Source organism: Mesoplodon bidens (assembly GCF_964165515.1).
Source record: "Mesoplodon bidens genome assembly, chromosome: 4".
NCBI classification, from domain to species: Eukaryota; Metazoa; Chordata; class Mammalia; order Artiodactyla; family Ziphiidae; genus Mesoplodon; species Mesoplodon bidens.
Genome location: NC_138160.1, coordinates 108,484,179 through 108,507,515, shown reverse-complemented (window position 1 = coordinate 108,507,515; position 23,337 = coordinate 108,484,179). Strand labels below are relative to the sequence as shown.

Genomic DNA, 23,337 nt, shown 5'->3' with positions numbered 1-23,337 from the left:
GAAATAATTGTTTCTGAGATGATTAAAACAGTATCTTCTTTGTCCATTTCATTTCTAAAGCCACCATTCTAATCCAAAACTTCATTCTCTCATACTTGGATTACAAAATGTGATTACCTGGTTTTTTGTAGGTAACATAAATGTAAAGTCCAAGAACTATCACATATGTTAGCAATGCAGCCCACCAGTTAATGACAAACATCACTATGCAACAAAGAATTGCTCCAAGTAGTGATATCCACATGTTGTAGTATTTGAAGGCAGGGCGCCATCCTACCAATAACAAACAAAATAGATAAATAAAAGTCACTTGGATACCTCATCTGCTTTAGACAGTGGTACATACGTATGCACAAAATAAATTCCTCTGCGGCTGCTACACTGAAAGGTCTTTAAATGTGAACTATAAGGCTAACTGTAACAGTGAAGTCATAGACCATTACTAATCACAACATCATGATTCTTGACAGCCATGAAGTGGGCACATCTATTTATGTCCACATTACCCTATCTTACTAGTTCTGTATTCAAAAAATTCCTTACCAAAAAAGTATAAATCAACCTACCCCTAGAGAAGATTAAAACATTAGGTTTCAAATTGAGTCCTTAATAGTGTGGTTTTATCTTCTGTGTTTTAGCAGGAGACACATCTATATCCTGATGAATGTATAAAACAATTCAAACAAACTGTTCTTCAGAATCATTAAAAAATTAATCTACTTGCTAGAAAAACTGTGAGTTGACTATAGAAACATACCTTCCCATTTGGGGAAGTATTTATGAATTAATAAGCTCACTCGAAAAACTGTTGAAGACCGTGTTTTAAAATTTTCATTCATAGGTAATTCCAGAGCCCAAAATACTATTTTTAAGTCATTTCAATAAAACTTATATTCTTTTCTAAAATTAAACTTTTAATTTTGAGATAACTGCAGATTCACACAAAGTTGTAAAAAATAATACACAGAGATTCCGGGGACCCTTCACCTAGTTTCTCCCAATGATAACATCTTGCAAAATGATATCATGATATCACAACTAAAATATTAATACAGTTAAGATAAGGAAAAGTCCAACACAAGGATCCCTTGTGTTGCCCTTTTATAGCCACACCCATACCCACCTCTAAAATTTATATTCTTAAAGTAAAAACTGAAGCTAAGATGTTTGTGTCCTAAGTTCCCATACTTTACCTTTCCTTTTCTGAGAAACTTTTAGACCCTTAGAAGGAACAGTGCTTTTGTTCCTTATTTCCTTCTCTGATGTCCAATTGCTATCATGGTTTATAACAAAACCCATAAAAAAATGTATATGGAGTAATTTTTCAGTTGATAAAGACCCCTTACATTAGAACTCCAGAGAACTCATTGTGTTAAAAACATTCCTGGATAGGTTAACTATATCATAATAATGTTCTTAGAACTGAAATAGCAATCAGCTAAATAAATAATAAAAACAGAAAAAAGCAAAGTAATTCTTTCACAGTGTCAGAATTTAAAATTAATGCTATTTTAAATTCTTTGAAGCCAAGAAACAGACATTATTTACCAATAAACTTCATGATAAAGAGATCTTTGAAGACTCAGTTTGACTCAACTATAAAGGCAGAGTGAAGCACTAGTGAGCTAATTCTCCACATGCTATCTTTTAAAATGTGTTAAAGTTTTGTTTTCTTGGGCTTCCCTAGTGGCGCAGTGGTTAAGAATCCGCCTGCTGGGCTTCCCTGGTGGCACAGTGGTTGAGAGTCCGCCTGCTGATGCAGGGGACATGGGTTGGTGCCCCGGTCCGGGAAGATCCCACATGCTGCGGAGCAGCTGGGCCCGTGAGCCATGGCCGCTGAACCTGCGCGTCCGGAGCCTGTGCTCCGCAACGGGAGAGGCCACAACAGTGAGAGGCCCACGTACCGCAAAAAAAAAAAAAAAAAAAAAAAAAAAATCCACCTGCCAATGCAGGGGACATGGCTTCGAGCCCTGGTCCAGGAAGATCTCATATCCACGGAGCAACTAAGCCTGTGCACCACCACTACTGAGCCTGCACTCTAAACCAGCGAGCTACAACTACTGAGCCCACGCGCTACAACTACTGAAGCCCGCATGCCTAGAGCCCGTGCTCCGGAACAAGAGAAGCCACTGAAATGAGAAGCTCATGTACCCCAACGAAGAGTAGGCCCTGCTCACTGCAACTAGAGAAAGCAACAAAGACCCAACACAGCCAAAAATAAATAAATAAAGTAAATAAATTTATATATAAAAAAAGTTTCATTTTCTCTAAAATCAGACATTACCACATTTACAGAACTTTTAAAAAAACGTAAAGTCACCTGGAGATTTTGCAAGTGATGCATGAAATACTGAAAAATTGATCAACGCATATGATGCAAGGAAGAAGTTAGAGATAATTGGAGCGATAACATTCAGTTCAGCTGCAAAAGAAACATGAAGCATATTTAACTGACATATTAGACCTTTTTTTAACTCTTCAAAACTATGAATTATTTCAAACCTTTAGATAACAGCATAATGAATACTCCTACATCCACAAACCAGATTTAATGAATTTTGCCATATATACTTTATATACTTTTAATTTTCAGAAATCATACCTTGTGTACACAGTAGAAGCCCTCTTTATACCTCAACTTATCAAAGTTGGAATATTCTTTCCAATGATATTATTTCATTTTACTACACACATATATGGTCCATAAGCATTGTGTAGCACTGTTCTGGGTATTTTAAAAGTTATGTAAATTATATCATACTATATTATCATTCTGCAATTTGTTATTTTTACATTTATTATATTTAGATTCATCCATATTAATATATGAAAACCAAGTTTATTCACTTTTTTACTGCTGAATATTATTCTGTAGTTTCACTCTTCTGTTGATAGGTACTCAGGTTGCTTTCATTTATCACTATTATAATTAATGACACTAAGAATATTCTTTTATATGTGAGTTTCTATAGGGTAAAAACCCCTAAAAAGAACTGTTGGATCATAAGAAACTTAACCAAATACATTCTTAGATAACACATGAGAGTTAGTTTCCAGTAGTATAATCAGACTTTTAATAAAAGTCCAAGGTCTTCTTTAGCAGTGAAAGACCCATTAGCTTCCTTATGATCAGAGGCAACAGTACCAAAAAGTAGATCGGTGGAGGTTCTACCTTCATGAAAGACACTGGAATCCTTTTCCTTATGCTATTATCATATTTGTTTTAGGGACAAGAACCTAAGAGTTCCCTCTAGCCCTAATGGAGAGTTAGTGATGGTAAGAATTTTAGCAAATATTTAACAAGTGCTATTATTTGCATTATTTCTAAACACTCTTTCCTTTGATCAAAAAGAAACTAACTTAGTATTGCTGGCAAAGTAACATTTTGTTTATAATTTAACAATTCAGTGTTGACAGTTGATACTATAAATGCACCAGAATCTACATTAGCGTACATTTATAGACTAACCAATTAAGATGAATCCAAGTGCAATTAAGAATGTTAAGATGTAGCCACGAAGAGGTTCATTATTTTTCCCATAACCTTTAGCAAACATCTGGAACGCTGGGTAGATGTTGTCCTTACATAAGGCCTAATAAAGAAATGTAAACATTAAAATGAAATATATTGAAATAAGACATACAGATCTGCTTACAGTTACAATAGGTTAATCAGGAATGGAACCCAAGTTTCTAATTCTTGGTCCTCTTTCTTTCCCCTCACGCTGCTTCACCTACAAACTGTAAAGGAGATTCAAACATTTCTAGCATCAGAAAGACAGGAGGTTTAGAATACACTGAAGTTTTTATCCATTTTATTCCACCCCAGGCTGAAATTCTTATATGAATAAAATGTCAAAGGAGCAGGCATACACAGAAGAAATGTGGAACCTTGAGAAGTATGACAGACGTGTGACCTATTTTAAGAAAACCAAGTCCAAATCCTAGACTCAGAACAAATGAAAATCCTAATTATAAAACATAATCACCTTTCTTAAAACAATACTGAAAATAATTTTAGTAAATATTCTACATCTCTACTGTACTAACTAGCTACAACAAAAAATTAAGAACAAACAAAAAGAACAAAGGAAATTAAGAACAAAGCTGCAGAATTGATATCTCATTTGTTTTAGTAATAAAAAGTATTTTCTATCCAGTATCAGCCATTTATTTAATGCTCATTAAAGGGAGACAATGTCTATCATATTTATTATTATATCCTGAGTACCTAACATAATGTATAGCACGTATTAGACATTCAAATATTCATAAAGTAAAAACATTAATGTTGGCATTATGCTAATAGGAATAAGATACTTTAATTCTTTTGATTTATGGTCTTGGACTCTACTTTTTATCCTTGGTAAGACATTATGAAAATTTATGCTAACAGTATGTCCATAAAGCAAAAATTCATCACCACTTCCAGAAAGACATCTCAAAACTTACACCCTGAGAGTAGATATAGGCCAAGTGTTTATATATACATATCCACATTCATATGCATAAAATTAAATATGCCACTCTTGATATATGTGTTTGTATATGTCATATAAATATCAATACATGGGCTTGATAGAAGTAAACAAATCATTTAAAAATATTAAAAATCCCATATTTAAATATATTACCTTAACTGCCCCTTTAATAAAATTTGTAATGTGAAAATACTTACCTGAAATATTTTGGGCGCACTCACAAGGGATGCTAATGCAGAAGAAAGAGTGGCTGAAAAGATACCTGCAGAAATTAGTGGTGCAAAGCCTGACACCATGCTCATTACCTTAAAAAAGTGACAAAAATGGAAAAATAAGTCTTACATAAAATTCAAAAAAGAAAACAACACTTCATCTTTATTATTCCTATGAAGAACACTAATAGTAATTCTGGGAGAAATCTGATAAAAATAACAATAGTAAACAGTAATAATGTTTACGTGCGTTACAAACTTCTGAAACTGATTTACCACCAGCCCTAAATGTAAAAAAACGTTTTATTTTGTAAAATGTCAAAGGCACACACAATGGCAGAGAGAACATACTGAACTACAAAGTATCCATCGCTCAGTTTCAACAGGCCAATCTTTTCATTATTGTGAGTTAAACCCCAGATCTCATTTCATGCATAAATGTTTGTGTGTACCTCTAATGCGTAAAAACCTTTAAAAACTGTAACTACAAAGTCACTGTCACAGCTTAAAAACTGGGTAATTCCTTAACAGCATCAAATACCCAATCACATTCAAAATCCCCCAATTATTCCTCTTTTCTTGCTTTTTAAGTTTGTTCAAATCAGGATCCACAAAAGGATTACATTTACATTTGGTTGATATGTCTCTTAAGTCTTTTTCAATCTACAGGCTCACCCTTTCCTTTACATTTTATGATTTTTATGTCATTTCTCCTAGAGAAACCCCACGCTCTGGATTTTGCCGACAATCTCCACTGCCTTGTTTAACTTGTTCCTCTCACCTCTATTTCTAGTCAACTCGTAGGTAGGTAGATCTAGACAAGTTGATCAGACTGAGGTACAAGTTTTCTGGCAAGAATATTCCAAGGTGGTTTGATATACTTCTGTCAGGAAGGTTGTTTCCTTTTTTTAATGTTAAGATAGTAGATTGGTATTGTGGTTATGTTTTTTGTTTGTCTTTAAAGAGTACTTATTTATTAAAGCTAAAAGTAGAAATATCCAGCTGAAAGGATCTAACTCCAGGATTTGCCTCTAAATAATCTAGGAAGTGGGGAGTCATAAATAAAACAAAATTAGCCATGCACTGATAACTGATGAACTTAGAAAATGTGTATGTTAGGTACATTATATTGCTTTCTCTATCTTTGTACATGTTCAAACATTTCCCTGTGATGAAGTTTAAAAAAAAATGGATCACTAACTTAGACAATGAGGAGGCAATCAAATAAATCCAAACAGAGGAGCACAATACAAAATAAATTGCCTGGACTCTTCAAAATGTCAACATCCTGAAAGGTTAAAACAGGCAGGCTGGGAACTCCTCTAGATTAAAGAATTTAAAAATAACTAAAGGCCATGTGTGACACCAGATTGAATCCTGGATCTGAGAAAAATTGATCTGGGACATTACTGGAAGAAGTGAGGAAGTATGAATATGGAATATATATTTAGACAACAGTATTTCATCAACACTGAATTACTTGGGTGGGAAAATTTACCATACTTGTACAGAATGTTTTAAATAGTTCAATCTGATTGTCATGCTGTGATGTCTATAATTTATTCTTATGTTTGAGGAGATAAATACTATACATATATATATAAAGATAAGGCAAATGGGGCAAAATATAAACTACTAGTAAATACAAATGAAGGGTAGGTACACAGGTTTTCATTGCACTGTTCCTTGTGAACCTTTGAAATCTGTCAAAATATTAAATTGATTTGGAAGAGTTGTTTAATGGATTCAGGTACTGTCAACTTGATCTATGCATTATAAATTTTACCAGTAGCGAATGATGATCACCATCTAGATTCATTACTTCATTAGTGGAGATTTACCTCTCATTTATATCGACAAAGAACATGCCAACTGAGACCGAGGAGATAAGGAAATCAGGTTTTAGGCTGTTTATTATACACTTGCCTATAATTTAATATTAAGCCTGATGTAAAACTAGCTCTGGGCACAATCCCTGGCCATAATACCTAAGTCTGATTTCATGTATACATAAACCACCTTGTTTCACTTAAATGTCTCTCCCTGCATCTTTCAGAAGATTTAGGTTTAAACCTGAAGAACATACCTAAGAGTTTTAAGAAACATTAGCATTGACTTCTCTGAGAATCTCCGGGAGAGAAAACTCATTGAAAAGATGATTTTCTATTCAGCCTTTTAATACCAATTTAGTAGTTACATACACATGATACATTTTTCATAATCACTATGTTTACAGTTATTATTTAATGCTAGATTATCTAGCATTGCCAAATCTGTCCTTAGGGAAGGAGATTATAAAGGATAGATAAGGTGGACCAAGATAAAAATAAGCAGACTTGATTTCTGTTATATATACTTATCAGATAATACAAAATTCCATGTCTGTCTGTAATGCCTTCAAAGTTAAGTAAGCACAAAGGCAGGAGGTAAATGAAGAAAAAAGGGGAGAAAAAAGAATATGATACATTGGTAGATTAAGCCAAAACTGACACCAGCAACATTACATACAACCATAACATTTCACCTTTCATGTTTTGAGGAAAAGATTCATTTCCTTTTCTTCCATCACCTCTAAATTAAGATAAATAATGCTCCATGCTTAGCATCTAGAAACTATGCTTCTATGATTTGCCAAGTTTCCTGTTTTCTAGTTATATATTTATCCAATAACCTTTGTGTTTCCCACCATTTTATGGTAAAATATGAGTAGCAAGTAAATGAAATGCATTCAAATAATAGTAACATCAGTGTTATCCAAAATATATAGTGGAAACAAAGATGAAAAACAAAAGATGGTCTGGTCTTTAATAAGGGGGGGATAAAAGACAAAAGTCTAATAAAAAGTTTTAAAAAAGTGGCAAGTAAAACAAATGGTGAGATTTTGCGTGGGGAATGTGTGTGTGTTGACGATTTAGGGTTCAAAAAAACGTTCATGGGGACTTCCCTGGTGGCGCAGTGGATAGGACTCTGCGCTTCCAATGCAGGGAGCCTGGGTTCGATCCTTGGTCAGGGAACTAGATCCCACATGCATGCTGCAACTAAGAGTTCTTGTGCCACAACTAAGGAGCTGGCGAGCCGCAACTAAGAAGCCCATCTGCTGCAACTAAGACCTGGTGCAACCAAATAAATAACAATAAATAAATAAATATTTAAAAACGTTCATGGAACTGGGTTTGAAGAGCAGACAGATTTGGACATATAAAAAGAAAAAGCCAGTGCATTCCAAGCAGAGTGAAGCACCAAATAAAGCAACAGAGTAGGGTAAGTGTGTGCATGTATACATATACAAACACGTAATGACTGGAGTTCAGTCTGGATAGGAGCAGTGGGACTTAAGTTTGGGTATGAAAGGCTCTGACAGAGCAAAGACGCTCACATTTTGTTTATCAAGCAGTCGTGAGTCAAAGGTTTCAGAGGACATTAAAGTGTAGAAATATAAGAAACATAAAACTAAAGAAAATTAAACATTTAAGAATAATAAAGTGACCCTATTATATATGCATATATTTATCAACTATATACAAAACAGTATTATATAGCGTGCCTTTGTATAGATTTCATGATGGAGTCTCCACTTACATGCTCCTCAGTTATGTTCTATTCACCATTCTTCATTTTCCAAGTGACAAGCAATTGATAATTTTATAGGATTTTCTTCCCATTCTGTATTGCTTTACAAAGTATTCTTTTTAATATACTTAAATTGGAAAAGCAACTTACGTACACCAAATTCTCACACTTTGCTTGAATGAGTCCATACTTAGACTTGATAAAGACAACATACTTTTGTATTTCAAGGCAACAACACAGAAATCTGATTGGCATTTTCAGTCACTGGGCAGAGACCAACATCTGTGCCTTTCATACACAGTATCAATGTCCGAATTGGCCTGAATAATTAGCTGGACATGAATACTTTCTTTCATTCCTACGATTTTGCCTAGTCTTATGACTAGAAAAAACAAACTTCTATTACATAATTGAGTTCAATATTTTTAACCACTGAAAGTGCAGTAAATTGCTTGAAACTATACAAAAGAAAATACAAATAATGGCATTAAATATTTAAGTTATATAGTTTTAATGTAAAATACATAGATTCTACATAAAATGTCTATATAATGTTCTGCAATACATTAAATCCTCAACTATTCTGTTTATTATGTTTACACATTACTGGAGAAACACTAGGAAGCGAAATTTTTATTTTCCACTTTGAATTAGCAGTACCATCTATTCTATAAATTTACCACAGAATATCTTGTTTTAATCTCCTGAATTTATACCTTTGTGTTCTTTTATTTCTAGCATCCTGAGGCTTATCAAGCAACTCTCAAAATATCCTCCAAATTTTAGTGATTCCTTTTCCTCTTCTATCTAAAACCCATAAATTTTACAAAAATTTCATTTTGCTTTCAGTACCTTATAGAGGTAATAATAAAACTGATATTCTCCAAATACTTGAGCAGTAATACTAATCTTTACACAGTTCATACGTTTAATAGTTCACAAACTTCCAAGCATCCATTAAAATAATTTTATTAATCTGTTGTTCAATAGTGGTTTAACACAGCATCACTATATGATAGCCAGATCTAATTAAATAAGATTACTGATACTAATCAACACTTTTTTAAAAGGGCATTCATATATAAAGCAATTATGGAGAAACCTCAAATTAGAAAACTGAACTCATTTCAATTAGTATGGATTTAAATTGCTCAAAATAAAAATGAAATACTTAGATGTAAGTCTAACAAAATATGTACAGGACTGATATTCTGAAAACTACATAATACTTATGAAAGAAATTAAAGAAGATCTAAATAAATGGAAAAATGTAAGTGTTCATGGGTTGGAACACTCAACATAGTAAATCTATCAATCCTCCCCAAATTCATGTACAAGTTTAATGCAGTTCCTATCAAAATTCCAACAAGACTTTTTTGTAGATAAACACAGATTATTCTAAAATTTATTTGGAAAAGCAAAGGAACTAAAATAGCTAAGACAATTTTGAAAAAGAATAAAGTAGGAGGAATCAAGTCCCGATTTCAAGACTTACAACCAACTATAGTAATCAAGAAAGTATGGCACTGGTGGAGAGACAGACACAAAGATCAATGGAACACAACAGAGAATCCAAAAATAGACCCAGCACTTATGACCATGTGTGAGATGCTTTCTTGCTTTCTGAAACAGTATACTGTATATATGTACTATATCTTATACCTTATGATAAAAGTGTTGCCCTCTGGGGCCGTTTTGCCCCTGAACAGGCTCAGATTTCATTCTTTCATATTTTTCTGTTTGCACAATTAGTTGCGTACAGTCTTTATTGATATCTGGGTATAAAGTAACAACAATCCTCCCTTCTAAGTTTTTGCTATACTCTGAATGGTCAGAGTTGATAGCAGTCTGACCTCTAGATGAACACAGAATGTCTGTATAATATAAATTTGATGCTCACCTGGAAGTTGTTCATTAGGCCATAGGAACAAGGATTGCTTTCACAAGATGAAAAGTCAAAGTTTAATTTGCAGGCTGCAGAAGTACAGTTTGTGAGCTCTGTTACAATAGTGTCATTAACGTTCCCCGTAGCATCCCGAACAACACAAGAACCTGAAGCACAAGTGACAATGAGGACAAAAAAATCACACTAAAGCTTACATTCATTTCAAAATTATATACACCCATAAAGAAATTACAGTGCTGACTGTATATACTTGCTTATTATAGCATGCATTGTATTTACAATTAAGAAAGGTTTACCTGGAACAGAATTTGGAAAGCATCATGGTCCCCAGTATTAAGAATTATTTGGAATAACGTACGACTAACAGTAATGACCATTCCTTACAGTTCATATATTCTTACTTTTGAAGCACTTTAACAATGCTTTCTCATCATATATGAGGTAAAAATCACAGGCATTACAACAAAAACTAAACAATAAAACAAAAATTAAGTTTTGAAAGGAAGAGTTTTTTTAATGACTAGACAGTCTGTATACAGTTCTTCATTCTTAAATTTCTTCTTCGAACTTTCAGAGCAGTGTTTGCAAAACCATCTCCTTAAAGGTACTCCTGAAACCACTGGAGGTTGAGGGCAGAACAGAGAGAGCCCTATATAACCTTAAAGCAGCTATGCTTTTATATTTCATATTTTGATGTTCTCCATCAGAATTGTCTGGGGAAAAAAGGTTCCACTGCTTGAGCTAGTTACACAATTACTAGTGTAGAAGTGATCTTTACTGACTCCACTACTGAATATCAGGGAGAAAGGGCTACTCCTGTTGCCCTAGTGTAGACAGAATGAAATGACTATGAGGGCAAGCATTATTGGAGCATCAGATAAAAACAGAAATGTTTTCCTGCAATAACAAATTATTTCCCATGAAACATAATCAGTTATATAATTTTTTAAATTAAAAGTAAATTTTCCACAGCTAGCTTATGTATAATGTATATAAACAGCGGTCCCCAATTTTTTTGGTACCAGGGACTGGGTTCGTGTAAGACAATTTTTCCATGGACGGGGTGGGGATGGTGAGGGGTGGGGTGGGGTGGTGGTGGATGGTTCAGGCAGTAATGCGTGTGATGGGGAGTGGCAGATGAAGCTTCGCTCATTCACATGCCACTCCCCTCCTGCTGTGCGGCCTGGTTCCTAAGGGGCCACGGACCAGTACCGGTCTGCGACCCGGGGGTTGGGGATCCCTGTATACAAGCATGCTAGAAACTTTTAGGGGAATACAAAAATATTTTGCTAATAAGCTTATAAATGTAACTCATTTTTTTTCAAAATGAATTTCAGGAATTTATGTATGCATTGCAATGATAAATGTAATCGAGTTACTTTTTCAAATGTTAACATAGCCCACCATGACAATATTATTAGCATTTCTAACTCTTGTTTAGTAAAATTTCAAAATTACATTTATGCAAATTAGCAGCTCAGTTTGTAAAAACATTTCTGTCATCACCTCCCAACACATGATTGAATATATGGCAAAAATAAAAATTTTCTTACTCAAATATATGGAAAATTTATATTCTGTAGTTGATGAATTTGGAGTTTGTGATTCTTCTGATTAGTACTAGACTAAGATTTATTCTTGTAGTATGCTTAAAAATTTTAACTGTAAAACCTGAATTTTAGAATTTAGGTATTAAAGACAATGCTTACATTTTAAAAACATATGTTTTCTGGGTAAACTATGTACTTTCATGAATGTGTACTAAATTCAAGACAAGACAGATCTACAGTCAATATATGCAAATTATATGTAAAATCAGTAGTTATTAAATTTTTTTCTGTACTATGTTTCAGTTAAGAACCTCCTATTATAAATAGCCTTTTAAAATTATTTATTTATTTGCTTATAAATAAATAAAACACCAAAACCCTCTTTGCCATGAAAACAATTTTTTTAAGTGCCATTATCATATGGTTGGTAACAAAATCTCTGACCTTGGACTTCCTCAACTATAAAAGATTTAGAGACTGGCTGATCACTTAAGTCCTTTCTTCAAGTTCTAAAATGTAATGATTCCATGAATGTATTAAAGTGGCTTAAAACCATTTTCATTAACTTAATAACACTTTTTATTCGATGTAGTATCTCCTGTGCATTGAAATTAGGTTTTATGGTAAAAAATGCCAGGTATTTCTTAATAGCCTTGAAACAATCTTCATACAAGATTACATAAAAATATAAAATAGCCATCATAAACAAAAATATTCCAAAATTTGTAAAGCTCAGAAAGTAAAATGCATTTACTTCTACATATGAATTACATTTTCTGTAAATATATCTCAGTGAAATTTAAGAATCTGCAGATAAGATTTTACATAACTTTCTAGCTCACTAATTAATAGAAATCCTAGAGGAAAAACCTTAGAGCATTTAGTGACTTAGATAATGTCTAGTTTACTTAAGTATTTTTGAAAATACAAAACTTCACATCTTTTTATTGAGATATTTCTTAATTTAAAAGTTAGAAATATAATGTCATGAAAATGAATGTTCATAGTATGTACATCATTAAATTTCTGAAACACATAACAAATGTAAGGTTATTTACCTACAGATACTGCAATTCCTATGTAAACCACCGTAGTAATTAAAATGGCTAAGAGTGTTCCTTTGGGTATGGCTGACTGAGGATCCTAGAAGACAAGAATATTTTTTAAGTCTACCTTTAAAAATAAATATATGTATATCACTTTCTGTATAAAATCGATACAGCATTTTATAATACTTACTGCGAGATCACCTGAGATATTTGCTCCAGCCAGAATACCAGTTGCGGCAGGAAAAAAGATGGCAAACACAGAAAAAAAGGTCTCTTCCTCTTGAAAATCTGGCCCAAAGTTCTCATTAAATATTTCAGCTGTAGAGAACAAAATATTTTTGGCAATTAATGGATAGCAGATTAGACCATGATAATTTAGGTTAAGAATAAGTGTTTATCTAAGACCCCTGACTTTTTTTCAGCTCAAGTAACTGGTAAATTCTTGAATATTTCCTAATTCAAGTATGTATTGGTGTTTCTCTTTTCTTATATGAGGGAAACGGTTTACATTCAAAATGATTTGACCTGGTTCATGCCCCACTATTTTTTATACCTTACTAATTATGTTTCAAGCACCTCTAACTTCATTGTTATCTCTCCAAGAGGTCAAAGAAGCAAGAAAGCAGGCAGAAGAACAAAAGGGACGTAAAACTAACCTGGAACCACATTTTTCCTTACATCCAACTTATATTCTATCTATCTGTACAGCTTTCTCTGTTTCCTAGTGGTGACTTGTTTGACTTTTGAGGCTATTCATCAGGCATCCAGATAATTTGTAGCTAAGACAAACCAGGTAAAGGTCCTTTCCATTTCAACAATAATGAAAGCTTTAACTAGTCCTGCTGTTTCCATCTATTCTGATAGGCCCTGACACTGAAACAACCAATTAACAGTCATCCATCCATCCATCCATCCATCCAATATTTGCGTATACACCATGTGCCAGGTCCTGTACTGGAGCCATCCAGTATCTCTAAGTACTGAGAGATCCAACAGCAACAAGCTACCTTCATGGAACTTAAGAGTATCAATGAGGAGCTACAAAATAAGTTAAGAAAAAGGTCATTGCAAATAACAGTAAATGTACTGACGGAAACAGGGTGTTGTGATAAATAATGAAACAGAGACAATCTAATTCAGTGTGATTACAGAAGGCTAAAGAGATACAACTAAGGAGCTAACACTTAAGCTGAGACTTTACTGAGCAGGAATCAGCCATGTGATGTTCTAGGAGAAAGAGTACACCAGGAATAACCAACAACATGTAGAAAGGCCCTGAGACAGGAAAAAAGTTTAGCTATTTTAAAGAACTAAAAGAATGCAAAGCCCTCACAGTAAGGGGGAGATGAAATGAGATGGAAGGGATCAGCAGGGGTGAGATTATGCAAATTTTAATTTTATAGGAGTTTAGATTTTGTCCTATGCCAAGGTGGGTGTAGAATCACACAACTGACATGATGCTTATGTGGATGCTGCATGGACAATGGACTGAAAGCATCAGCATCTGAAGCAGGGAGACCAATTAGGAGGTAGGTACTGCAGTGGTTCAATCTAGTGATGGGAGAACAATGTACTGATTAGAGAAGGATTAGTAAGTAAGAGGGCAAGTAGAAAACACTGAGATCCTGGTTTCTTTCACTTACTAGGATGGAGAGGTCTGAGAACGGTTAGGTAGGAGGGACATCAAATAAACAACTGAATGTATACCTATATCTGGAGTTTAAAGGAGAGATGCAGGAATAGAAACATGTGAATCTCTTGAGAGCATTTTGAGCCATGAAAAAAGATATTGCCAAAGGAAAGAATACAGTTAGAAGATGCAGGACAACACTCTGTGCAACTCTGACATTTAGAGAATGGAAAGAAGAGAAGGGGTAACAGGAGTAATAGATACAGTGACCAGTGAATTAGGTAGAAAAGAACTCACTAGAACACAGTATCTGACATCAAATAAAACAAGAAAAGTATTTCAAGGAGAATGGGACAACTAAATATAATGTTGCTGAGAGTCAGAAGACTAAAAAACTGCATGCTGCATGTAGCAACATGTTATTGGGACCATGACAAACAGAAGCCAGTTAATAGGGGTTGAGAATGAATGAAATAAGACCATTTGGTGAAAGTAACATGGGGAATAAGTTACACACGGTCTCAAAGTATCTCTCCACAAACTACTTATTAATTACAAAGAAGAAAGTGGCAACCTAACAATAGATAAAACTCTCAGGTAGCACTTTCACCAAGTCATGAAATTTAACACCATCAGTAATGGAGAAAACTGACATCATGTGAGTCTTCTGATGTGAGGCTCTGAAGACAGACTCTTCATGTAGGGTTCTTGGCAAAAGTGAACAAGTGAATCTATGGAAATCAAACAAAACCAACTGGAGGGACTTTCTAAAAAAACAAACGGCCTGTACTCTTGAAGAATGTCAATGTAGGGAAAGAAAAATAAAAGGCTGCTGAGCGGACCAAGAGGATGTGGAAATCATGTATCTACACAACTAGGGAACCTACCAGGCACCGGTGGGGGACCATGGACACCTAAGGGGACGGGAGGAATCCCTAGTGACCAGCTTGTGGGATCCTGGTTCCCAGGCCAGAGGTCGGGCCCGAGCTCCTGTGGTGGGAGCTCTGAGTCCAAACCACTGGACTAACAGAGAACCTATGATCCCAGGCAATATTAATTAGAGTGAGGCCTCCCAGAGGTCCTAATCTCAGCACCAAGACCCAGCTCTATCCAACTGCCTGCAAACTCCAGTGCTGGATGCCTCAGGCCAAACAACCAGTAAGACAGGAATACAGACCCACCCATCAAAAAAAAAAAAAAAAAAAAAAGAAATGACAAAAATATATGTTACAGATGAAGGAGTAAGGTAAAAACCTACAAGACCAAATAAATGAAGACGAAATAGGCAACATACCTGAAAAAAGAATTCAGAGTAATGATAGTAAAGATGACCCCAAATCTCGGAAACAGAATGGAGAAAATACAAGAAACACTTAACAAGGATCTAGAAGAACTAAAGAGCAAACAAACAGTGATGAACAACACAATAACTGAAATTAAAAGTACTCTAGAAGGAATCAATAGAATAACTGAGGCAGAAGAACAGATAAGTGAGCTAGAAGATAAAATGGTAGAAATAACTGCCAGGGAGCAGAAAAAAGAAAAAAGAATGAAAAGAATTGAGGACAGTCTCAGAGGCCTCTGGGACAACATTAAACACAGAAACGTTCAAATTATAGGGGTCCCAGAAGAAGAAGAGAAAAAGAAAGGGTCTGAGAAAATATTTGAAGAGATTATAGTCGAAAACTTTCCTAACATGGGAAAGGAAATAGTCAATCAAGTCCAGGAAGCACAGAGAGTCCCACACAGGATAAACCCAAAGAGAAACATGCCAAGACACATATTAATCAAACTATCAAAAATTAACTACAAAGAAAATATATTAAAAGCATCAAGGGAAAAGCAACAAATAACATACAAGGGAATCCCCATAAGGTTAACAGCTGATCTTTCAGCAGAAACTCTGAAAGCCAGAAAGGAGTGGCAGGACATATGTGAAGTGATGAAAGGGAAAAACCTACAAACAAGAATACTCTACCCAGCAAGGATCTCATTCAGATTTGATGAAGAAATTAAAACCATTACAGACAAGCAAAAGTTAACAGAATTCAGGACCACCAAACCAGATTTACAACAAATGCTAAAAGAACTTTTCTAGGCAGGAAACACAAGAGAAGGAAAAGACCTACAAAAACAAAACCAAAACAATTAAGAAATGGTAATAGGAACCTACATATTGATAATTACCTTAAATGTAAAAGGATTCAATGCTCCAACCAAAAGACACAGACTGGCTGAATGGATACAAAAACAAGACCCATATATATGCTGTCTACAACAGACCCACTTCAGACCTGGGGACGAGGCAGACTGAAAGTGAGGGGATAGAAAAAGATATTCCATGCAAATGGAAATCAAAAGAAAGCTAGAGTAGCAATTCTCATATCAGACAAAATAGACTTTAAAATAAAGCCTATTATAAGAGACAAAGAAGGACACTACATAATGATCAAGGGATCAATCCAAGAAGAAGATATAAAAATTGTAAATATTTATGCACCCAACATAGGAGCACCTCGATACATAAGGCAAATGCCAACAGCCATAAAAGGGGAAATTGACAGTGACACAATCATAGTAGGGGACTTTAACACCCCACTTTCACCAGTGGACTGATCATCCAAAATGAAAATAAATAAGCAAACACAAGTTTTAAATGAGACATTAAACAAGATGGACTTAACTGATATTTATAGGACATTCCATCCCAAAACAACAGAATACACTTTCTTCTCAAGAGCTCATGAAACATTCTCCAGGATAGACCATATCTTGGGTCACAAATCAAGCCTTGGTAAATTTAATAAAACAAATCATATCAAGTATCTTTTCTGACCCAACACTATAAGACTAGATATCAACTGCAGGAAAAAAAAACTGTTAAAAATACAAACACATGGAGGCTAAACAATACACCACCAAGAGATCACTGAAGAAATAAAGAGGAAATCAAAGAACTACCTAGAAACAAATGACAATGAAAACACGACAAGGCAAAACGTATGAGATGCAGCGAAAGAAGTTCTAAGAGGGAAGTTTATAGCAATACAATCCTACCTCAAGAAACAAGAAACATCTCAAATAAACAACCTAACCTCACACTTACAGCACTTAGAGAAAGAAGAACAAAAAAAACCCCAAAGGTAGCAGACAGAAAGAAATCTTAAGGATCAGATCAGAAATAAATGAAAGAGAAATGAAGAAACAATAGCAAAGATCAATAAAACTAAAAGCTGGTTCTTTGAGAAGATAAAATTGGTAAACCATTAGCCAGACTCATCAGGAAAAAAAGGGAGAAGACTCAAATCAACAGAATTAGAGATGAAAAAGGAAAAGTAACAACTGACACTGCAGAAATACAAAGGATCATGAGAGATTACTACAAGAAACTCTATGCCAATAAAATGGACAACCTGAAAGAAATGGATAAATTCTTAGAAATGCACAATGTTCCGAGACTGAACCTAGAAGAAAGAAAATATGAACAGACCAATCACAAGCACTGATATTGAGACTGTGATTAAAAATCTTCCAACAAACAAAAGCCCAGGAACAGATGGCTTCACAGGCGAATTCTACCAAACATTAAGAGAAGAGCTAACACCTATCCTTCTCAAACTCTTCCAAAATATAGCAGAGGGAGGAACACTCCCAAACTCATTCTGCAAGGCCACCATCACCCTGATACCAAAACCAGACAAAGATGTCACAAAGAAAAAGATCTACAGGCCAATATCACTGATAAACACAGATGCAAAAATCCTCAACAAAATACTAGCAAACAGAATCCAACAGCACATTAAAAGGATCATACACCATGATCAAGTAGGGTTTCTCCCAGGAATGCAAGAATTCTTCAATACATGCAAATCAATCAATGTGATATACCATATTAACAAACTGAAGGATAAAAACCATATGCTCATCTAAATAGATGCAGAAAAAGCTTTCGACAAATTCAACACCTATTTATGATAAAAACTCTCCAAAAAGTAAGCACAGAGGGAACTTATCTCAACATAATAAAGGCTACACATGATAAACCCACAGCCAACATCATTCTCAATGGTGAAAAACTGAAACCATTTCCTCTAAGATCAGGAACAAGACAAGGTTGCCCACTCTCACCACTGTCATTCAACATAGATTTGGAAATTTTAGCCACAGCAATCAGAGACAAAAAAGAAAGAAACGGAATCCAAATTGGAAAAGAAGAAGGGAAAATGTGACTGCTCGCAGATGAAATGATACTACACCTAGAGAATCGTAAAGATGCTACCAGAAAACCACTAGAGCTAATCAATGAATTTGGTAGAGTAGCAGGATACAAAATTAATGTACAGAAATCTCTTGCATTCCTATACACTAATGATGAAGAATCTGAAAGAGAAATTAAGGAAACACTCCCAGTTACCATTGTAACCAAAAGAATAAAATACCTAGGAATAAATCTACCTAGGGAGAAAAAAGACATGTATGCATAAAACTATAAGACACTGATGAAAGAAATTAAAGATAATACAAACAGATGGAGAGGTATACCATGTTCTTCGATTGGAAGAATCAACACTGTGAAAATGACTCTACTACCCAAAGCAATCTACAGATTCAATGCAATCCCTATCAAACTAACAATAGCATTTTTCACAGTACTAGAACAAAAAATTTCACAATTTGTATGGAAACACAGAAGACCCTGAATAGCCAAAGCAATCTTGAGAAAGAAAAATGGAGCTGGAGGAATCAGGCTCCCTGACTTCAGAATATACTACAAAACTACAGTAATCAAGACAGTATGGTACTGGCATAAAAAGAGAAATATAGATCAATGGAACAGGATAGAAAGCCCAGAGATAAACCCATGCACATATGGTCACCTTATTTTTGAAAAAGGAGGCAAGAATATTCAATGGAGAAAAGACAGCCTCTTCAATAAGTGGTGCTGGGAAAACTGGACAGCTACATTTAAAGAATGAAATTAGAACACTCCCTGACACCATACATAAAAATAAACTCAAAATGGATTAAAGACCTAAATGTAATAAGGTCAGACACTATCAAACTCTTAGAGGAAAACATAGGCAGAACACTCTATGACATAAATCACAACAAGATCCTTTTTGACCCACCTCCTAGAGAAATGGAAATAAAAACAAAAATAAACAAATGGGACCTAATGAAACTTCAAAGCTTTTGCACAGCAAAGGAAACTGTAAACAAGCCGAAAAGACAACCCTCAGAATGGGAGAAAATATTTGCAAATGAAGCAACTGACAAAAGGATTAATCTCCAAAATTTACAAGCAGCTCATGCAGCTCCGTATCAAAAAAACAAACAACCCAATCCAAAAATGGGCAGAAGACCTAAATAGACATTTCTCCACAGAAGATATACAGACTGCCAACAAACACATGAAAGGATACTCAATATCACTAATCATTAGAGAAATGCAAATCAAAACTACAATGAGGTATCACGTCACACTGGTCAGAATGGCCATCATCAAAAAATCTACAAACAATAAATGCTGGAGAGGGTGTGGAGAAAAGGGAACACTCTTGCACTGCTGGTGGGAATGTGAATTGGTACAGCCACTATGGAGAACAGTATGGAGGTTCCTTATAAAACTACAAATAGAACTACCATATGACCCAGAAATCCCACTACTGGGCATATACCCTGAGAAAACCATAATTCAAAAAGAGTCATGTACCAAAATGTTCATTGCAGCTCTATTTACAATAGCCCGGAGATGGAAACAACCTAAGTGTCCATCATCCGATGAACGGATAAAGAAGATGTGGCACATATATACAATGGAATATTACTCAGCCATAAAAAGAAACAAAATTGAGCTATTTGTAGTGAGGTGGATAGACCTAGAGTCTGTCATACAGAGTGAAGTAAGTCAGAAAGAGAAAGACAAATACCGTATGCTAACACATATATATGGAATTTAAGAAAAAAAAATGTCATGAAGAACCTAGGGGTAAAACAGGAATAAAGACACAGACCTACTTGAGAATGGACTTGAGGATATGGGGAGGGGGAAGGGTAAGCTGTGACAAAGCGAGAGAGAGGCATGGACATATATACACTACCAAACGTAAGGTAGATAGCTAGTGGGAAGCAGCCATATAGCACAGGGAGATCAGCTCGGTGCTTTGTGACCACCTAGAGGGGTGGTATCAGGAGGTGGGGAGGGAGGCACAAGACGGAGGGGATATGGGGATATATATATGCATATAGCTGATTCACTTTGTTATACAGCAGAAACTAACACAACATTGTAAAGCAATTATATTCCAATAAAGTTGTTAAAAAAATAAATAAAAGGCTAAGGCACTGTTTCAGATTAAAGGGGACTGAAGATTATATAAAGAAGTAGTTTTTAAAAAAGGAGATTGAAGAGACATGACAAGTGAATGCAATACAGGATCATGGACTGGATCCTGGAACAGGAAAAAAAAAGTCTCTACATAACCTTTATAGAAACAGTTGCAGGGACTTCCCTGGTGGTGCAGTGGTTAAGACTCTGTGCTTCCAATGCAGGGGGCCCGGTTTCGATTCCTGGTCAGGGAGGTAGATCCCACATGCATGGTGCAACTAAGAGTTCACATGCCACAACTAAGGAGCCTGCCTGCCGCAACTAAGACCCAGCGCAACCAAATAAAAAAAAAAAAGAAAGCAAGAAAGAAAGAGTTGGAAAAATTTGTACATGAAAAATATGTTATATATAACATTATGCCAAAGTTAAACTTCCTGAACTGTCCTTTTCCTTAGTAGATACACACTTAAGTATTTATAGGTAAGAAGTCATGATTTCTGCAACTTCTCTCAAAAGGTTTAGCAATCATAGTAATAATAATTTGATATGAGTGATAAAACAAATGTGGCAAAAAAGAACATAAAAGTGTGAATTTTTTTGTGAATGTAGGTAAAGGGTGCAAGGAATTCATTTATTTTTCTATAAATTTATTTATTTTTATTTATTTGTTTTTTGGCTGCATTGGGTCTTTGTTGCTGCACGTGGGCTCTCTCTAGTTGCGGCAAGAGGGACTACTCTTTATTGCGGTGTGCGGGCTTCTCATTGTGGTGGCTTCTCTTTGTTGTGGAGCACGGGCTCTAGGCACAAGGGCTTCAGTAGTTGTGGCTCGCGGGCTCTAGAGCAGAGGCTCAGTAGTTGTGGCACACGGGTTTAGTTGCTCCTCGGCATGTGGGATCTTCCTGGACCAGGGATCGAACCCTGTGCCCCGCATTGTCAGGCAGACTCTTAACCACTGAACCACCAGGGAAGCCTCCAAGGAATTTATTGTATTAATTTTTCAAGTTGTCTGTAAGTCTGAGTTTTTTTTTGAAATAACAAGCAATAAATGGGAGGTAAGGATTTGAGATATTTGTCTGTGAAAGGGGCCTGGAAAGTAAGGTGGTAACTGGAGAATAAAAGACCAGAGATAGTATTTTCAAGGATGGGAATTACTAGAGCAAGTATGTAAGCTTATACAGACAGAGCTGACAGTTTTGATGCAGGGAAGCAAGTAAATTACCAAAGGATAAATGCCTTTGAGAAAGTAAAGGAAATGGGATCTAGATCACAGCAGAGGCACCAGTCTTTGGCAAAAGGGAGATATTTCTCATATCAAAAAGGAAAAAGGAGAAAATGAATATCCCTATTAGGTAGTCATTTGAACTGACAAGTTTATTAACATAACCTGTTCACTGCAGACACTACCTTAATAAAAGGAAGGCCAAGCAGTATCAACTGCTAAAAAGGAAAAGTCATATTCCAAAGTGTATTTAAATTTATTTACCTCAGATTGAGATAAGCCCAGATGTGCTATTTGAATAGAATATAAATTATTACTATACTAGATAAGGATGGATCTGAAAAAAAGGAAATGAAAAATATGGCCTAGCAGATAGTTACAGATATTTTACAATCAATTAAAGCCATAAACAGAAAATACATATTAGGAATATTTTTAGAAATAACCATCTACTATAATTTTAGAAATAAAGGTGGCAAAAAAATGTTCAAAAATCTATAATGTAAAAAAATTTAAGTAGAAAACATTCATAATTAGAAGAGACGTCACAAATACAATTTATGAGAGAACGAAATACAGAAAATTATCTAACTAACAACACTAATCTTCACTTCTGGCATGCCTAAAAGACACCTCTTCCCCTAATTCAGGAAATCATGATTAGACATTTAGTGCCTGTTTTCAGAAGTAGGCATAAGCGCTAGTAACCAGAACAGACATCACACTATCAACCCAGGATGAGTAGGTAACATTATTGCAGGCAGGTGTTCTTGCTTAAGGTAAGAACCTTGAAACAACTCTTATGTGAAAACTGCCCAGCCAAGTCAGTGTCAGACATAAGCCAAACCAGTGCGACTCATGTATGTTCCAAGGACAGTGTGGTGGTACCAGTCGGCAATTAGATTAAGCAGCTGACACCAGAAGGTAAATCAACTAGGTCTCTAGGATCCAAAATTTAGTCAACTAATTTTTTTCCAGTAAGACTTTCTGAAGGAAGAAGTGCATTGATTTCTTGTACATTCTGCATCTTTTCACAAATCTGTATGTGTAGCTCTGGGCTAAAAAACTCAGGAGAAGTGAAGCAAGGCTTTTCCTTCTAGGGCTTCAAAACAAGGAGTTTTTGTCAATTTAAGACAGACACACCTATTACCCTAAGTGATAAGCACCTCTGATGCTACTGCAACTATTCTTTCTGGCTTCCATTCTACCTTGCAGAGATAGGTTCAGAACGGCTGCTCAATGGAGGGAGTGGGGAGAAGAGGAGATGCAGAAAGACACTTTAGGAAACAATAACTGACAAGTAAATTTCACCTGTAGTGAAAATTAGATGCAGACTGAAAGAGGTTATGGAAGATAAAAACTGGAAAATTCTCACACAATTAATAATGTAAA

The 23,337-nt window shown here is 35.2% G+C and overlaps 1 protein-coding gene across 1 annotated transcript in view; it reads right to left on the bottom strand.

Moving 5' to 3' along the window:
* Positions 1-23,337, bottom strand: part of SLC12A2 (solute carrier family 12 member 2) — a 110,688-nt gene that overhangs the window by 39,768 nt on the left and 47,583 nt on the right. The window contains exons 8-14 of the mRNA XM_081230459.1: positions 12,959-13,086; positions 12,778-12,862; positions 10,164-10,315; positions 4,679-4,786; positions 3,470-3,593; positions 2,321-2,422; positions 118-273 (exon numbers count right to left, since the gene is read on the bottom strand). Of these exons, the coding sequence (XP_081086585.1) occupies positions 118-273; positions 2,321-2,422; positions 3,470-3,593; positions 4,679-4,786; positions 10,164-10,315; positions 12,778-12,862; positions 12,959-13,086 (855 nt within the window). The remainder of the gene's footprint in view (positions 1-117; positions 274-2,320; positions 2,423-3,469; positions 3,594-4,678; positions 4,787-10,163; positions 10,316-12,777; positions 12,863-12,958; positions 13,087-23,337) is intronic.